Here is a 17,470-nt window from a genome sequence, read left to right on the forward strand (position 1 = left end):
TTTCTTCATGTTTACATCATGTTTCTTTCATGTTTCCATCATGTTTCCTTCATGTTTCCATCAAGTTTCCATCATGTTTCCATCAATTTTCCATCAAGTTTCCTTCATGTTTCCATCATGTTTCCTTCATGTTTCCATCATATTTCCATCATGTTTCCATAAAGTTTCCTTCATGTTTCCGTCATATTTTCCTTCATGTTTCCATCAAGTTTCCATCATGTTTCCGTCATATTTTCCTTCATGTTTCCATCATGTTTCGTTCATGTTTTCATCATATTTCCGTCATGTTTCCATAATATTTTCCTTCATGTTTCCATCATGTTTCATTCATGTTTTCGTCATGTTTCTTTCATGTTTCCATCATGTTTCCATCATATTTTCCTTCATGTTTCCATCATGTTTCGTTCATGTTTCCTTCATGTTTCCATCAAGTTTCCATCATGTTTCCATCAATTTTCCATCAAGTTTCCTTCATGTTTCCATCATGTTTCCTTCATGTTTCCATCATATTTCCATCAAGTTTCCATCATGTTTCCATAAAGTTTCCTTCATGTTTCCGTCATATTTTCCTTCATGTTTCCATCAAGTTTCCATCATGTTTCCGTCATATTTTCCTTCATGTTTCCATCATGTTTCGTTCATGTTTTCATCATATTTCCGTCATGTTTCCATAATATTTTCCTTCATGTTTCCATCATGTTTCATTCATGTTTTCGTCATGTTTCGTTCATGTTTCCATCATGTTTCCATCATATTTTCCTTCATGTTTCCATCATGTTTCGTTCATGTTTCCATCATATTTTACTTCATGTGTCATTCATGTTTCCGTCATGTTTCCATCATATTTTCCATCAAGTTTCCTTCATGTTTCCGTCATATTTTTCTTCATGTTTACATCATGTTTCTTTCATGTTTCCATCATGTTTCCTTCATGTTTCCATCAGGTTTCCATCATGTTTCCATCAATTTTCCATCAAGTTTCCTTCATGTTTCCATCATATTTCCATCAAGTTTCCATCATGTTTCCATAAAGTTTCCTTCATGTTTCTGTCATATTTTCCTTCATGTTTCCATCAAGTTTCCATCATGTTTCCGTCATATTTTCCTTCATGTTTCCATCATGTTTCGTTCATGTTTTCATCATATTTCCGTCATGTTTCCATAATATTTTCCTTCATGTTTCCATCATGTTTCATTCATGTTTTCGTCATGTTTCGTTCATGTTTCCATCATGTTTCCATCATATTTTCCTTCATGTTTCCATCATGTTTCCGTCATGTTTCTGTCATATTTTCCTTCATGTTTCCATCATGTTTCGTTCATGTTTCCATCAAGTTTCCATCATGTTTTCATCATATTTTACTTCATGTGTCATTCATGTTTCCGTCATGTTTCCATCATATTTTCCATCATGTTTCCATCAAGTTTCCGTCATGTTTCCATCATATTTTCCTTAATGTTTCCTTCATGTTGCCTTCATGTTTCCTTCATGTTTCCTTCATGTGTCCATGTGGCCACCAGGTCCTGGGTTTGATTCTCATCCCTGAGCCCTCTGTGTGGAGTTTGTGCTTGTGTGGGTATTCTCAAGGTAGTGACATCAATGGTTGCACACAAAATGAGAAAAGGAAGTCCCAAACATTTTAATTTCTCACACAGAGAGCAGTGACAAAGGCACCCCTATTAGTCCGTCTCATGGAATGAGGCTCCTCAGCCTCTTCTTTGTCTTTCCATTTGCAGACGCACAAACAAAATGTCTCATCCCAATATCAAGAACAAGTTTCTTCCCTCTTGTACTGTCGAGGTTGTGTGCACTTTACATTATTCATACAGAATTTCATGCAGCTGATATAGTCCTTAAAACACACTTCGTCATCACCACCTGACATACCAACATACTCGGTACACATGAAAGGCAACATAAGCGACACAAAACATGCTAACATCATATGCAATACAATGCATACCCTCATATTCAATTCACTTAGAAGACAACGCAACACATGGCAACAGTATAATACTACACATCACAAACAAACCCTCACAAGTCCTATTATTGTTACTGTGCAACTTTTTTCAGAAATGTATGACTTTTGTGTCATACTAAAAATGTTTTAAAAATTTTTTTACGAGAATTAAGTTGTGCATTTACGACGTTATTCTTGAAAGTCCAAGATATTTATTTTTGTTCAATTTGGCCCCAATACTCAATTATAAATTATCCATATTTCCACACAGTGAATGTGTGTGATCTCAAAATAAACAGTGAAATAGTGAATGAATTTTATTCCAGAATGAATTTAGCAAGTATTTCTGCCACTTCCTGTTATTATTTTTCATATGATATTTCCAGCTATAACACCTAGAAATGTATTTTCATTCACCCTGTCAATGTCTACAGCCTCTGTTTGTATTTGTGCATAAAGGTCCTTTCTGCTACTTCCAAATAACATAACATTTATAGCATTTATTTTGAAGATATGTGCTCAAAAATAAATGTACAGCCTTTTTTTGTGCCAGCGTGCCTTGCGCGTCATATGTGCACGTGCTCCAAAAAGAGCGTTCAGCCACATCACACCACCGAGATCGTCACGAGCAGCGACGTACACGATGTGTCGAATGTGTTGTTAAAAACCATCTGCTCAGCGAGCAGCCTGTCAATCCCTATCGCTTCACGCTTTTCAGTGCTTGTTTAGTGCAACGAAAGCCTGTGTGAATGCGAACCAGACCAGAACAGGCAACAAAGGACCTTTTTGCTGGTGAAAGTGACCTCAAAATTTGAACACATTCCAACGTGTCGATGTTGTAGAAGCAGAGAATCCATACCTTGTTGCCTGTGGTGATGAGTTTGGATAACATCTAGTACTTCTAAATTAGAAAATGTGATGGAGCATGGAGTAATGCTAGATTGAGTTGGAGCTAGATATCAATTATGGATGTATCATGTTGCACTTTTAGTACAAAGTGGCCAATTTGGGTCTGGCGTGGTAATTTTTTGGTTTGACAGATCACTTGATATCTATCTCTACATGTTGGAGGGTGCAGATTGACTGACTGATCGGCGGGATGAGGGTGGGGAAGTGGGCTTTCAGGTCAGGTCACCCTTTATAGGCCGAGGAACCATTTTAGACAGACAGACACATGCCTCACTGTGAGATAATTGAACCTTATAGGAAAGGTAATGATATTCAGGAAATAAATATAATAAATAAATATAATGGTATTAAAACGTAGTGTATAGCATGCATTCTTGTAGTAACATTTTATGTTCCATTTTTTCCAATTGCTTATACGGAAACAACATTTTGCATAATTTAACAGCGAATAATGTATGAATCTTATTAAAAATCAGGCGTGGATTTGAAGAAGGTGACTACCGAGAAGATATAGGCCAATAAAGTATTCCTCCCCCAACTACACAGAACTGTAGTATGGTGGAATAGAAGTTTATATAAAGGAGTGTATGCGCTCAATTGCCAGGAATAATTTATATTCATATTGATATATGGATATGAATAATGATATATGAAAGTGGGGCGGCACGGCAGTCGAGTGATTAGCGCGCAGACCTCACAGCTAGGAGACCAGGGTTCAATTCCACCCTCGGCCATCTCTGTGTGGAGTTTGCATGTTCTCCCCGTGCATGTGTGGGTTTTTTCCGGATACTCCGGTTTCCTCCCACATTCCAAAAACATGCTAGGTTAATTGGCCATATGTATGAATGTGAGTGTGAATGGTTGTTTATATGTGCCCTGTGATTGGCTGGCGACCAGTCCGGGGTGTACCCCCGCCTCTCGCCCGAAGACAGCTGGGATAGGCTCCAGCACCCCCATGACCCTTGTGAGGAAAAAGCGGTAGAAAATGAATGAATATATGAAAGCCACAAAATTGCTGTTTTGGAATTTGCACAAGCTCACCAAACATGGGACACTGAAAGGTGGAAGAAAGTTGTATTCTGTTGAGGAAAAAAAAAACTTGACTGTCCTGAAGGCTTCCAATGTTACTGGCAGGACAAGGAGATCCCACTTGAGATGTTTTCCAAACAGCACAGTGGAGGGGGACGGGGGGCATCATGATCTGGGGAAGAACGATCAATGGAACAATGGAGCTTCGGGTTGTGCAGGGGCGTCAAAAAGCAGCTGGCTATGTGGAGATGTTGCAGGGGGGCATCCCTCATGACTTAAGACCCTCGCTTGTGTTGTAGTGACTTGCTTTTTCTACAGGACAATGCTGAAGTTCAAAATGGGAAGCAAAGTTGTCAAAAATGGACATCAGTTCCATACCCCCCAGGGAGATATAGGCTTCATGATGGCACTGTGTTTATATGTACGAGTGCACATGTGAGTTACTGCTTGAGTTTAATAAAATTGTGTTATTTGTGCTTCTGCACCAGTGAAAAAGATAATGTTCCCCAGCGTATCACTATTTACCAATTTAGTACTATCCAGTCGGTATTTTATTTGCCTTAAGGAAATGGGGCAGCCAAAGTCAGCTGGTATTACTTTTCAGTGGCTGAAGGCCAAATCCTTTATCCTCTCAAGTCAGACGGGTGAAAAATCTTTCACTTGAGGATAAACCAAAAGCAAGGATGGATAGCAAAATGACCATCGAAGACAGGATAGCAGTTATCAGTCACTTTTTATCAACCATAAATTGTATGGTCATGAGGATGTTCAGAAAGATTCACATGGCACAGACATGAGCCTCCGTCGCCATGGAGACATGGGTTGAGGGAAGGAGGCGAAAAAAATTGGACAAAAAAGGAAGCATGCATGCACACACACACACACATAGACTCAGGCTAGCCCTTCGTCCTTTCGGGATGATAGCGTGGGACACCTGAGTGACATGTGGAGTAGAACGATTCAATGATAAAACATCGGGATATGTCCTCGTAGGCACATATGTTATGATTTTATGAGGAATGAAGCTTGACAGACAGCTGAGCAACAGGCGTCTGCACTGATGTAATAACAGGATGACTGTGCAGGCACTCGGGGGGTGGCGGGTATGTTTCTTTGTTTAAGGGTGTGTTGAAAATGTGTGTAACCGTTGCACCTGCTACCTCCAGGGTATTTTTTTCTCCAATTTTAGTTGAAATATGAACAAAATAGCATCAAATTAAAATAGAAAATCTATTTGTGCAGCAAGTTATATTTTTATAACGCATTTACCAACTACAATGACAAAACCTCAGATACAGAGGCAGAGAAATTACTTCTCATCAACATCAAGTTTACAAATTGCTGCTTATTTGTTCATTTTAATCTCTGCACATCTGCTAATTGGAGGAGGGATCGGATGATGAAACATATCATTGGCACGCTACCATGGCTCCATGGGAGTCTTTGTCTTTGAATGACAGCTCAAACTCTCAGGCAAAGCGCAGCGCGGTCTGAGAAAGGATGTCAGTCAAGTTTTCTGCAAATAAATAAATAAAAAAAAGTAGAAAAGACTGAAAACATGTTTTTTGTGCAGTGAGGTGGAAAACTGCAATTGAGCAGTAAACTAATTGCAGAGGATTTGAGCCATCTCCTTGCAAACATGATGAGGTTGGCTAAGGAGAAAGCTATTTTTCCCCCTTGCAGTTCAAGTCAAATTAATTAATTCCAGTCACACGCACTTTGCTGTCAACATCCTTTTGCTTTAATAATAGATTTATTATCGGAATAGTATTTGCATCCCCAAAGAGGGCTTTCACTTATCTTAGCACCAGCAAATCTATTGTCACTGTTTGCTGGCAGGGAATTACAATTTAGATGTTTAAAAATGACTCATTAGGGATTTAGTTTGCTAAGAAAATGAAGGATTGCCCCCTGGTGGCCGGCATCAACATAGGTTAAAATAATAGCTTCATTCAAGCGTACTAACTTTCAAAAGTACTGCAAGCATTGTGTTCCGCTAGCGCTGCAGCAATTAATTGATGAATGGATGATTAATCGATTATCCAACTGATCTCCAACTGTTCATTGTTTTTTTTTTAATTAAAAAATGTAATTCTCATCCGATGTCAACATTGAATTTACTTAGTCATCCGTGAAAGCAGACGTATTATCTTTGTGTTTTAGGCAAAACAAAATATTCACACATCTGCTTTGACTTTGGAAAACAATGGCTTTTTCGTTTTTTTTCTGGTATGTTGCGGATCAAACCATTAACTGTTTCTGTTTGGTTCATATTGATTTGGTCCGTCTAGCTCGATTAATCGAAACACCATGTTTCAGATTAATCTGCTCAGAAAATAAGTGTTGGTTTCAGTCCTGTATTAAGCCATCTTCCTGCTTTGAGCATGTAAACTAATCTACATATTAGGCCAGCATCACACCGAATACGGTCCTGATCCAGTCTAGCTTGCCACCAAGGGCCACTCATGCTGACTCTGGTCCAACATCTAACCGTCCAATGTGTAGTACAAAACTTTATGCTATATTACCATAACTTTAGCCACACTCCCGTTAAAATTGGTCTTTTTTTATTCAATTAGATTTTGAGGTGTGTGTTTTTTTTTGTTTTTTTTTTTACATATCTCCTGTCTCGCCTGTTCATTTTTCAAGCTGTATAAGCATTTTGTCAGGGACAGGAGGGAAATAGTTGCTCACATTCTGAATATTTTAAATATTCATGTCCCACATAATAAACTTACTGCTTTCTGTTTAATTTCCCAGCAGAGAATACACAACAGGAGTCACCTTTTGTCATCCTGCCACCACATCGGTCTTTGCCTCATTGTCTCCGAGCCATGAGTAATGGACTCCCTTCAACACCTTAGTTTCCGTCACCTTTCTTTTTCTCGTTTACTTCTAAATGCATCCTCGAGGGAATTTTTGTCAGCTTCCCTTGCTAATTTCAGTCAGATAAGGCCCAGCGCTGAGTTTGATTGTTTTGCATAAGTCTTATGAATAATTCACTTGCTGCAATACCTTGTCTTATTCGGATTTCCTCTTTAAATTGTTTAGTGGATAAAGAAAATCCCTTTTGCAGTTGATCGGTGCAGCCGGTCAGCAGTGGCAGCTTGGCGGTGGTATAGCTGCGGTGCTTTTTTAATGATCATCTGCTGAGGTCATTGGTTGGACATCTGTGAGGATGGTGTGAAGGTCAGGTGGTAATAGTCAGGAAGTGTGTGCCAACATGTGAGAATATCAGTATTATCAGTATGTATTCAGGTCAAAACCACAGGCCATCATTAAACACAAATGGCCTAAAATGTCCTGGTCTGACTCGTAAACAAGCTTCATCTTTTTTTTTTTTTACATTTGATAGAGGTCCTCCAGATTATGTAAGAACAATCTCTGAGCGTCCTCAACCTGAATACAAAGCCAATTACACTTGAAGTCATTGCTTTAATGGAGAGTAATTACCGGTCTATGTGGTACTTCATTCTTGATAAAGTACAAGTACTAAACATGAACATGGTACTGCATACGGTAACCTTAACATTGTATTTTAAACATCCTATCATATAAGGGCTAAATTATCACATTTGTGGAAGCTATTACTGTATTGTGTGTGTGACATATTTTGCCCACATTGGCACATTATATATGTTGAACATAAACATACAAACAGCTGTGCTACATGAGTGTTGCATCTCTCCCGGGATGAAATAGTGTGTCATATTTTATGAAATCACACTCCTCACAATCCCTGGGAACGAAAAACAGAACAGTACAATCATTAGGCGAACCTTGCAAGGGTACTGGAGGCTCCATGGGAGTTTGCTCAACTGGCCCACGTGCTCTGTGGACTTAGAGAAGGAAATCAACCGTGTCCCTTGCAGTGTCTGGAATATGTGCTATTCGGCCGTGCATCCACAGCAGGAAACTATTTTGCATTGCCAGCAGTAAGTCGAACCTGTTTGGTTACAGTGAACGTTCACCCCGCCACACCTCAGCTGGAAAAGGGTAGATTGCAACTTTTGGGTTGAGGGTCAGGTCTTGTACTAGATGGAGGAGTTCAAGTATCTTGGGATCAGGCCCCGGGATGGACCTAGTACCCGCGAATCATGCCACACAGTTAATCTGGGAACGCCTTGGTGTCTCCCCGAAATTGCCAAATACGCAACACACACCGAATGAATGAATGAATGACAGCAGGCATGTCCATCCATGTTAAATCAGAGCCATCATTTATAGCCTTTTCTTTTTGAAAGGGTCACCAGTTCATTTCTACTTTGGTGTCCCGCAGGAGTACCAGATCGATATCATCTTCGCACAGACTTGGGTGGACACACGTCTGCGCTATAACAGCAGCAGCATGCGGATTCTCACCCTCAACAGGTACAATATATATATTTTTTGTCCTTGCATCATCACAGTAGTAAATAGTATATAGATATACATACATTGAGTAGTGCTTATTGATGCTAGTGCTTAATGACTCCTCTTTCCCTCTCTTTCTGCCAGCAATATGGTGGGTTTAATCTGGCTGCCTGACACCATTTTTAGGAATTCCAAGACAGCTGACTCTCACTGGATAACGACTCCCAATCAGCTACTACGCATCCGCAACAACGGAAAAATCCTATACACGCTGAGGTGAAAGCGGCTTTAGAAGTGAAACTTGAGACGCTCAGTGTGCGTCTGACTTTGTTTTTTTTTTTCATCAATGAAATGTTCGAGATTTTGAACATGGATGTTGGATGATAATGGAGTCCAATAATACTAATATCATGGTTTTTAAAGACGCTATTGCAAACACCCGTGTGAATGGATGTTTGTCGAGGTCTGTTCTGCTCAGCCTAATGAAGACTACAATCCAACGCACACTTTTTCCCCTCAGACACTTATTTCTGAATTTTTGCTTTTATGCTGGAAAATATCCCGAAATGTGCAGAACTGGTGCTCGACACGCTCGGAGCAGGTGGCTTCCTCCCCTCTGTTCTTATTCTGCTCACACGTCTAGCAATTGCAAATTGCTGACACTCATCACGAGCACATCAACTATTATGGAAGCGCAAAGTTCAGTGGGACTGAGAATTGAATTTTGATGAGACCCCAAAAAATGATGTGTTTTTTGAAGCACAAGGTGTTGAGGATGGCGGTAGAAACCCAAACCTTCCGACTTACTGTGTACTCTGAGGCGACTTGTAATAGCTTTCCAAAATTATCATTATTATCATTATTATTATTGTGTCAACTTTGTCTGCATCACAGTTTACTTTTGATGCTAATTAGCACATTTACTAAAATGTCCCATTTTAACACCTCACTGCATTGAGGTGCTTGCTCTTCCCACCTCAGTTCCACACCTGGGTTTAAATTGGAGTTTTTGGCACATTTCGCACAGGCAGATGTTAAATGTGCACATTGGAATGCCAGCGATGTGCAGGTACCACAGAAACATTTAGTGGGAGGCACTGCTTGCTTTGATTGAGGTGGCGCTTTTGTGCAGAAGATAACGCACATCGTTATTTTGCATGGAGTGAGTAATGTCAGAGCTATTGACAAATGACACAGAGAAAAAGAAGTGATTCTGGAGAATCATCATGTGTCTTTGTGTTTTTGTCTGTCTGCCTCTCCAGGATGACCATCAACGCTGAATGTCAGCTGCAGCTCCATAATTTCCCAATGGACGAGCACTCGTGTCCACTCGTCTTCTCCAGTTGTGAGTGCTGACAGTTACAAACCCAGAACACGAACTAAAAGCGTCTGTAGCCTAAATGCCGCCCCCCCTCATTAAGGGGCATTTCATTCATTTACATGTGATTGGCTGGGAGAACCTTGGAGGGCACAAACGGTTCTTGCGTACACAATAGTGTGGGATCAAAAGATGCAGATGACGATGCTGAGCGCCAGGACGAAGAGCACAGCTGCTCCATCTCCAAATCCATAACCGACAGTAATAATGAGCCAGGAGCTGGAGCCTTGCACAACTGTTTATTTAGGTGTGTGGCTAAGGAGGCTGTCCATCAGCACCAAATCAAATAGGACGAAATTAATTTCAAGCAACCACTTGAGGCGAGACCACCTGTGCTGTTTGTATCTGAATGTACGCAGCAGGTGCTTCAATTGAAAGATGATAACTCATTATGAGTTCAGAATACTGACCTCGGGCAAATTTAATGTAAAAAAGAACTATTATCCAGGTATAATTATGATGTTATGACTCATTTCTCCATAAGGAGATTGAAATAGTTAAATCGTTAAACCTGCATAGTTGTCCATCTTCTCCATCCATCCATTTTCTATACCGCTTATCCTCACTTCACCATCTTCTCTTACATATCAAATTCATAACTGCGCCTGTACTGGATTTTTAAATCAGAGTAAGATCTCCTTGTAATTAAAGAACGGAAATTGCATTTGGAGAGAAGCTCATGTAGAACTGCCATGAGATTCCTTTTATAGCCCAAAAGAGCTCTTCTTTAAAATAAAAAACGAAACAACATGCAGTAGACGGTGTGTGCGTATACACAAAAAAATGGCTTTGAGCAATGATTACAAGTCGCAAACTCCTAAACCTCCAGCAATATAGATGTATTGTAGCTTAGACAATACACAGAAGTCACTGGAACAGGATATTACTGGAACTGTGAGCATGCCCAGCCCACGCAGTGGTAATTTGGTCCACTTCACAACTGCGCGCAGCCAATTTGGTAGACTGGACTGCGCCGAGATGGGCGTGGTGAGGCACCAGGGGAGGAGTTCTCATTTTCACCTTGGCGCAGTGACAATTTTGTGACAAAAACATAGTCTATTCAGCGGGGCAGGCGAAGTGCAGCCTGCGTAATGGTAAATTGGCTGACAGCCGGACGGTACAGACACGTCACCAAAACCTCACAGGCAGATTTTTCAGAGTGCACATTTCAGTGGCAAAAACAATGACAGCTACCACTATTTAATGTAAGCGCCTGAACCAGTATGGACGTTTTTATATTAATTGTCCCATCACATCTGAGACGTCACAATAATGGGATCTCAACCTGACGGCAGTTGAAAGTATGATGCCAACCGGGGCTGACTCTACACTGAGGCGGGGGCGGGGCGGTGGGGACAGACAATACCCTCCTACAGACAATACCCACATATTGTAGGTGGTGTGACGCCGCCATCACGTCAGACCTCAAAATTTGTTCAATCCTTATCATGAATTCTGATTGTTTTATTGTATGATAAAGCATCTATTGAAAACAAATGGGCGGCACGGCGGTCGAGTGGTCTCACAGCTCAATAGTGTTTCTCACCTTCTTTATGAAAGTGCTAGCAATTGAAACTTTCATTAGCCCCATGGAGCCTTATTTTGTAGAATGACATAGTACGCGGTGGCACGGCTAGGAGACCAGGGTTCAATTCCCCCATCGGCCATCTCTGTGTGGAGTTTGCATGTTCTCCCCGTTACTCCGGTTTCCTCCCACATTCCAAAAACATCCTAGGTTAATTGGCGACTCCAAATTGTCCATAGGTATGAATGTGAGTGTGAATGGTTGTTTGTCTATATGTGCTCTGTGCTTGGCTGGCGACCGGTCCAGTGTGTACCCCGCCTCTCGCCCGAAGACAGCTGGGATAGGCTCCAGCACCCCCGCGACCCTCGTGACGATAAGCGGTAGAAAATGAATGAATGAATGAAAACAAATGTGATTTCTCTTCAATCATTTTGATGGTAACTGTATCTCAAAAGCGACAGGAAATGGAGAAGTTGCCATTGACATCCCCTTCCATTCCATGTTGTCCTCAAAAAACAGCGACATGGTAAAAATCCAAGAAAAGCTTTCTTTAAATGCAGTGTGAAAGGGGGTCTGTAGAGGCGTGAAGTGCTCTTACTGTGTCACTATAACTGTACCATATTTACATGTACTGTAAATGGAACTCTATGTGGCAAGCATGCTCACTATGATTGAGCGCCAGCGGGTAATTTGCCAGCAAGAAAAGGAAAAAAGTGACACTTCCATCACATCTCAGCACTTTCCCCCGGACTGTCAATGGTGGGAATATGTGAAAGTTTCCAACACTAAATTATTCCATAAAGCAGACATCTTGCAAACTCAGCGTACCAACAGGTCAGTGGAGATGAGTTAATTTCAAGTGGTTGATGTCTCAGCGTCAACAAATCAGACGTATTGATTAGACCATTCAAGCGACTCCTGTCACTGAGACACAAAAAGATGGCATGTCTTTTAAAATGTAGCACCCGCCTCATTTGCATTTTACTGAAGCACTTTCACATTCATAAGATTCCATCACCATGGTCCTCATTTGGAAATACTTGGCTGTGTTCTCTGCACTGATAGGTTGTGCTCATTTACCAGCTGAAGCAAAGTGAGACCCGCTAAAGCTAGCGAGACGTCACTCCTATAACGTCTAATAGCGTGCCATCCTCTTAATGAGAGCATTCGCATAATTATGTGGTTTCCAGCGAGGCCCGCAACAAGGGCTCGTCCATGGCTCATTATTGCAGTCACTCATTCCCCCATGAAGATCTTACTGACCTGGGCTCAGCCTCCCTGCCACGTCCATGTAACACACTAGGATACTGTGTGATATTATTTACAGTCGTCCATCGTTTATTGCAGTTAATTGGTTCCAGACCCGACCTGGATGAATGAGTTTCCACTAAGTAGGATTCAGTATTACTATGGGAAGATTTTCATAGTTATGGTATTGAAAAGCATCTTCTGAATAATAATAATAATAACAATAATAATAATAATAAGGTTAATTGCCGACTCCAAATTGTCCATAGGTATGAATGTGAGTGTGAATGGTTGTTTGTCTATATGTGCCCTGTGATTGGCTGGCGACCAGTCCAGGGTGTACCCCTCCTCTCGCCCAAAGACAGCTTGGATAGGCTCCAGCACCCCCGCGACCCTCGTGAGGATAAGCAGTAGAAAATGAATGAATAATAATACATTTGACATTTTGTATAACGCTTTTCAAAATACTCAAAGACGCTTTACAGAAAAACTGAGTTGAATAAAAGCAAGTAAACAGAGTAAAAGATACATTAAAATACAACATTCATTCGTTTATACACAGCTAAAACATGGTTAAAGGCGGGGCACAGCAGTCAGGTATAAAAAGTTAGACATTAAAAACAGATTTAAAGAGGTGGGTAAATACAGTTTTTAAAACCATTAGAGCTCCCAAGACATGAAATAACAGCCCTACAGGCCCCTTTATATTATTATTAGCCAATATAGTAAATATAATCAGATCAAAATAGACATAAATATGATAACACAGACTCACACAACAACATCCAACACAAAGGTGTCCTGGCTGGCCCACAACTATTATCGATAGCTATCTAGGGTCACGTCGGCTACAACTGGGATTCTATTCTCTTTATTACAAGCCAGTGTAATATCCAGGTGATTTGAAACTGTTTCTTTAAGGTCACATGCCATAAAGATTAAAGAGTGTCTGTGTTGTTTTTAGATGGCTACCCTCAAGATGAAATTGTGTACAAGTGGAGGCGGAACTCAGTGGAGACGTCGGACCAGAAATACTGGCGACTCTACCAGTTTGATTTCATGGGGCTCCGAAACACAACCGATGTATTGACGACAACTGCAGGTAAGGAAGGACATGTCATTCATCTTAATGACTGCAGACATTACTTCATGCATAGGTTCACCATAAATGTCATCAAACAAGCTGGAGATCCATGTAGTGCCTTCAGGCTGGAAGGGCAAATAGTCTTTTTCACCAGCATTAATCAGTTAAATTAAAGATTAAAGGAAAAGTTGAATTATTCAGTCAGGTTCACTTTGCAGACTCTATCATACCGTTCTTGCTTGTTGTTTGGAGGATACTGTCGTAATATTGTCACTCCAATAGGTTCCACTAATTACACCCACGACTGGCTTCGTGTGGGACAGTTCCTAATTCATTTTTAATGCTGGTTTTAATGGCTGATTAAGCAGAGCATTATGAATGAGGGAGATGAGGCCCAGAACATGACACGCTTATTGTTAACCTCTTTGCCTCCACTGCACTGATCTCCTGATTTGGCTTTCAAAGAGCTTCCCACATGAATATTCCATTTAGTTTTGATCCCAGTATAAAAAAGGAGCACTACCAAGGCCCAAATATTGGGAATTGGGAGAGAAAGACGATGACCAAGGGCAGTGTTTTTCAGACTTGTTTTAGTGAAGTACCCCCATGTGGAATGTTTGAATTTTTCAGCCAAGTACTCCTTAACCAGAGAAGCAGATTTTTGTTATTTTTGGTTTGAAAAAAACAAGACGTCATTGTAGCATCGCTCCCTCATTTAATACTGTCCAAAACAGTACTCATTTGTAGTGATCTTTCATTTATTCATTCATTTTCTACTGCTTATCGTCATGAGGGTCGCAGTGATGCTGGAGCTTATCCCAGCTGTTTTCGGGCGAGAGGCTGGGTACACCCCGGACTGGTCGCCAGCCAATCACAGGGCACATATAGACAAACAACCATTCACACTCACATAATTAACCTAGCATGTTTTTTGGAATGTGGGAGGAAGCCCCCGGAGGAGTCCCCGGAGAAAACCCACGCATGCACGGAGAGAACATGCAAACTCCATACAGAGATGGCCAAGGGTGGAATTGAACTCGGGTCTCCTCGCTGTGAGGCATGCACGCTAACCACTTGGTTTGCCGTGCATATTAGTTATCTTGTTTGAAATATTTGGGCATTAAAATACGCACGCCGCTTATCCTCACTAGGGTTATGCTGGAGCCTATCCCAGCTGGTACGCATAGGTATGAATGTGAGTGCGCTGCTGGTGATCAGTCCAGGGTGTACTCCACCTCTCGGTCAGCTGGGATAGGCTCCAGCATACCCCTGCGTGTAGTTAGAATAAGCATAGAAAATGGATGGATGGAATGAACCTTGGACAAATATGATTTCCTCCATTTTTGTCCATTAGAAAATCTAAAACATTTTGAATTATTTATCAATCACCAATGTTAACGATTATAAAAAACAATGTCAACGAAGTAGACCCAAAAAAAACATAATTGAAAACATGACCTATGCCAGAGGCAATAAAATTGAATTACGACAGATGCTGGAGTCCCACAGAGTAAACCTCATTGTTCTGTGAAGACAAACCTCCCAACACCTTCAAGAAAATCCATCTCTTTCTTATTTATGACTTCACTTTTGTTTTCCCTGTCACTCGTCAGAGCGCTGTCATCTCACGCATGATAATTAGATCATGCGGATGAAAATACATGTGATTAATTCACATCGTGACCAACTTGCCAAATGTTGTTTCTCTTTCTCCTTCCTACTCCATTGCACATCTTTCCCTCTGTTGCCTGTTCGTCCTCAGTATGTGAGCTTTAGTGACAGAAGTGGACACTGGGTATTTCCACCCACCACCTGCAGAGCTACTATTATTACCAATTCTTCAAAAGTCCCCCAGAAGCTTCTATTCTATCTCTTTGCGATTCAGAAATACTGCTCTCCCTCGTCTGTCATTGCAAGACGACTGTGAGACATTTCAAATGCCTTCTTGTGCGTGAAGCCTCTCCACATGTGGGGGGGGGGGGGGGGGTCTCCTAGAGATACTCAGCATTTAGAGAGGCACTCAGTCACTAAAATGTTCATTCACTTCCTTTCGTGCTTCACTAGATGTCCTCTAGTGAAGCTCTCCCGCTCATCAGTGTTAATGCGAGAATGCATATTATATGGAGCTTAAAATAACAGCTTCTAAATGAAATCGGTGCTTTGCTGCTTTTATAAGGAGAACAGTATTGGAGTTGTTAGTCTGATATTTGTCTGTTTATGTGGATGCCGTGATGTGAAAATGTATAACTTCTAGCTTTGTGTGTTTGTGTGTGTACACATACACTATATACTGTATATTATCACATACTACAGTATTAATTGGCCCTGTACCCTAGAAACCACCCATGAAAGATACGGGAAAAGGCCTAAATGATACTGTGTCAAAGCCCAGGGCAGTGATACTGATAAAATATAGAGTTTAACCATGTCCAGTATCAGCCCCCGTAGCTGTCCACTCAGAGCGCGCTGCTCTGGTATCGTGCCCGTGAAACAACAACATCAGAGAACAGCGCACGAGCGTGAACACACACTATAAATATTCCTAGTGCTTCTCCAGTCACCAAAAAACCCAAACTTGATTAATGGAACTTTAATTGTCAGACGATGATAAAATATTATTGTTGAAATATTTTTGCAATTATTGTGTTTGCACTGTTTAGATATAATACATGTAATAAACTGAACATTTTCTGGAAACAAAATGGTCTTTTGATTAAATAGTATGTGATAATAAGCTTATGATTAAATAGTATGTGATAATAAGATCATCACATGGTTTGTCTGGTATCAGGCCCATGTGGCAAACCATGTGATAACCTATAATTATATACTCAAATCAACAATAAAGGACTGACCAAGCTTCAGGGAACAGGGTCTCTCTCAACAGTCCATCTCGCCCATTATGATAGATGTGCGATTTATACTTGTACAGTATATGACAGTACATTCTTTGTCAAAACTCTCTTCTATTTTCTACATTTTCAGGCGAGTTTGACAGTAGTTGAGTGTTGGAGACATGTTTTACTCATCTTTTCCCTTTCAAATGGCCTCATGGCAGCACATCACAAAGCTCCTTTTTTGCGGAATACTTCCAACAGTGTAGAACTTCAACGTCAAGGTCCTACTCTAAGAGGTCATTACTGCGCTGCAGTCAAGTGACTGTTGCAATTAGAAGCATTTATACATCAACTCTCAAATAATTAGCAATTACACTGTCACTGACTACATAAAAGGGAACTCGGACTCAATTAAGCATCTGATTTAATATTAAAAATTGATTCATCCTAACTGAATCCACCATGTTTATGTGACTTACTCTAATTTCCTTCCAACAGGAGACTATGTGTTGATGACGGTGTACTTTGACCTCAGCAGAAGGATGGGCTACTTCACCATCCAGACTTACATCCCCTGTATTTTGACTGTGGTCCTGTCCTGGGTCTCCTTCTGGATCAAGAGTGACGCCACGCCGGCGAGGACGGCCTTAGGTAAGCTTTCTGTGTAACGCGACTGTGCATGACAGCTCTGTTTTAGCATCATGCATCCCATCAACTGCTCAGTAACTTATCATTTGTTTTCTTCTGCATGTTGAAGTATGCTGCATGTCTGCACTTTGTTCATTTGCTTTCCTGTGGATGATGATGTTGTCCTTAGTGATCTTATTGAGGTGAGTGTCCAGTGAGCTTGAACACATGAAGTATGTGTACATCCACAATGTGTGCCTCTGTAAGAATTTCACTTGATGTGCTGACAAATTGGGTATAAAGGTTTTCATTTTTGTGATGCGCACTGCTTCTATATCGTAGTAATGAGCAAATTCCAGAAACCAATTAATTGCAGACATTCTGGAGAAGAAAGGTCAACATTGTAAATACCACATTTTGTACAAATGTGATCTATCTTCCAATAAACTGCATATATAACTTTACACCCCATAGTCACCTTTACGCTCATATTGCCCAGCAATATATTAAACATAA

General features: G+C 40.8%; 2 protein-coding genes across 6 annotated transcripts in view; one reads left to right on the forward strand and one right to left on the reverse strand.

Moving 5' to 3' along the window:
* Positions 1-17,470, forward strand: part of LOC131104811 (gamma-aminobutyric acid receptor subunit gamma-3-like) — a 53,735-nt gene that overhangs the window by 26,898 nt on the left and 9,367 nt on the right. For 2 of the 4 annotated variants that reach the window (XM_058052361.1, XM_058052360.1), the window contains exons 4-9: positions 8,182-8,273; positions 8,400-8,531; positions 9,518-9,600; positions 13,371-13,508; positions 16,826-16,978; positions 17,085-17,157. In XM_058052361.1, the coding sequence (XP_057908344.1) occupies positions 8,182-8,273; positions 8,400-8,531; positions 9,518-9,600; positions 13,371-13,508; positions 16,826-16,978; positions 17,085-17,157 (671 nt within the window). The remainder of the gene's footprint in view (positions 1-8,181; positions 8,274-8,399; positions 8,532-9,517; positions 9,601-13,370; positions 13,509-16,825; positions 16,979-17,084; positions 17,158-17,470) is intronic. The other 2 variants (XM_058052359.1, XM_058052358.1) reach the window with 1 other exon arrangement.
* Positions 1-17,470, reverse strand: part of cfap221 (cilia and flagella associated protein 221) — a 62,671-nt gene that overhangs the window by 3,245 nt on the left and 41,956 nt on the right. Inside the window, exon 25 of one of the 2 annotated variants that reach the window (XM_058052348.1) lies at positions 4,043-4,074. The exons of the other annotated variant lie outside the window; for it this stretch is intronic. The gene's annotated coding sequence lies outside the window, so the exon portion shown is untranslated. Of the gene's footprint in view, positions 1-4,042; positions 4,075-17,470 lie in introns of those variants that run through there. 2 annotated transcript variants of the gene reach the window in all.

This window comes from Doryrhamphus excisus, chromosome 16 (genome assembly GCF_030265055.1).
Source record: "Doryrhamphus excisus isolate RoL2022-K1 chromosome 16, RoL_Dexc_1.0, whole genome shotgun sequence".
Taxonomy (NCBI): domain Eukaryota; kingdom Metazoa; phylum Chordata; class Actinopteri; order Syngnathiformes; family Syngnathidae; genus Doryrhamphus; species Doryrhamphus excisus.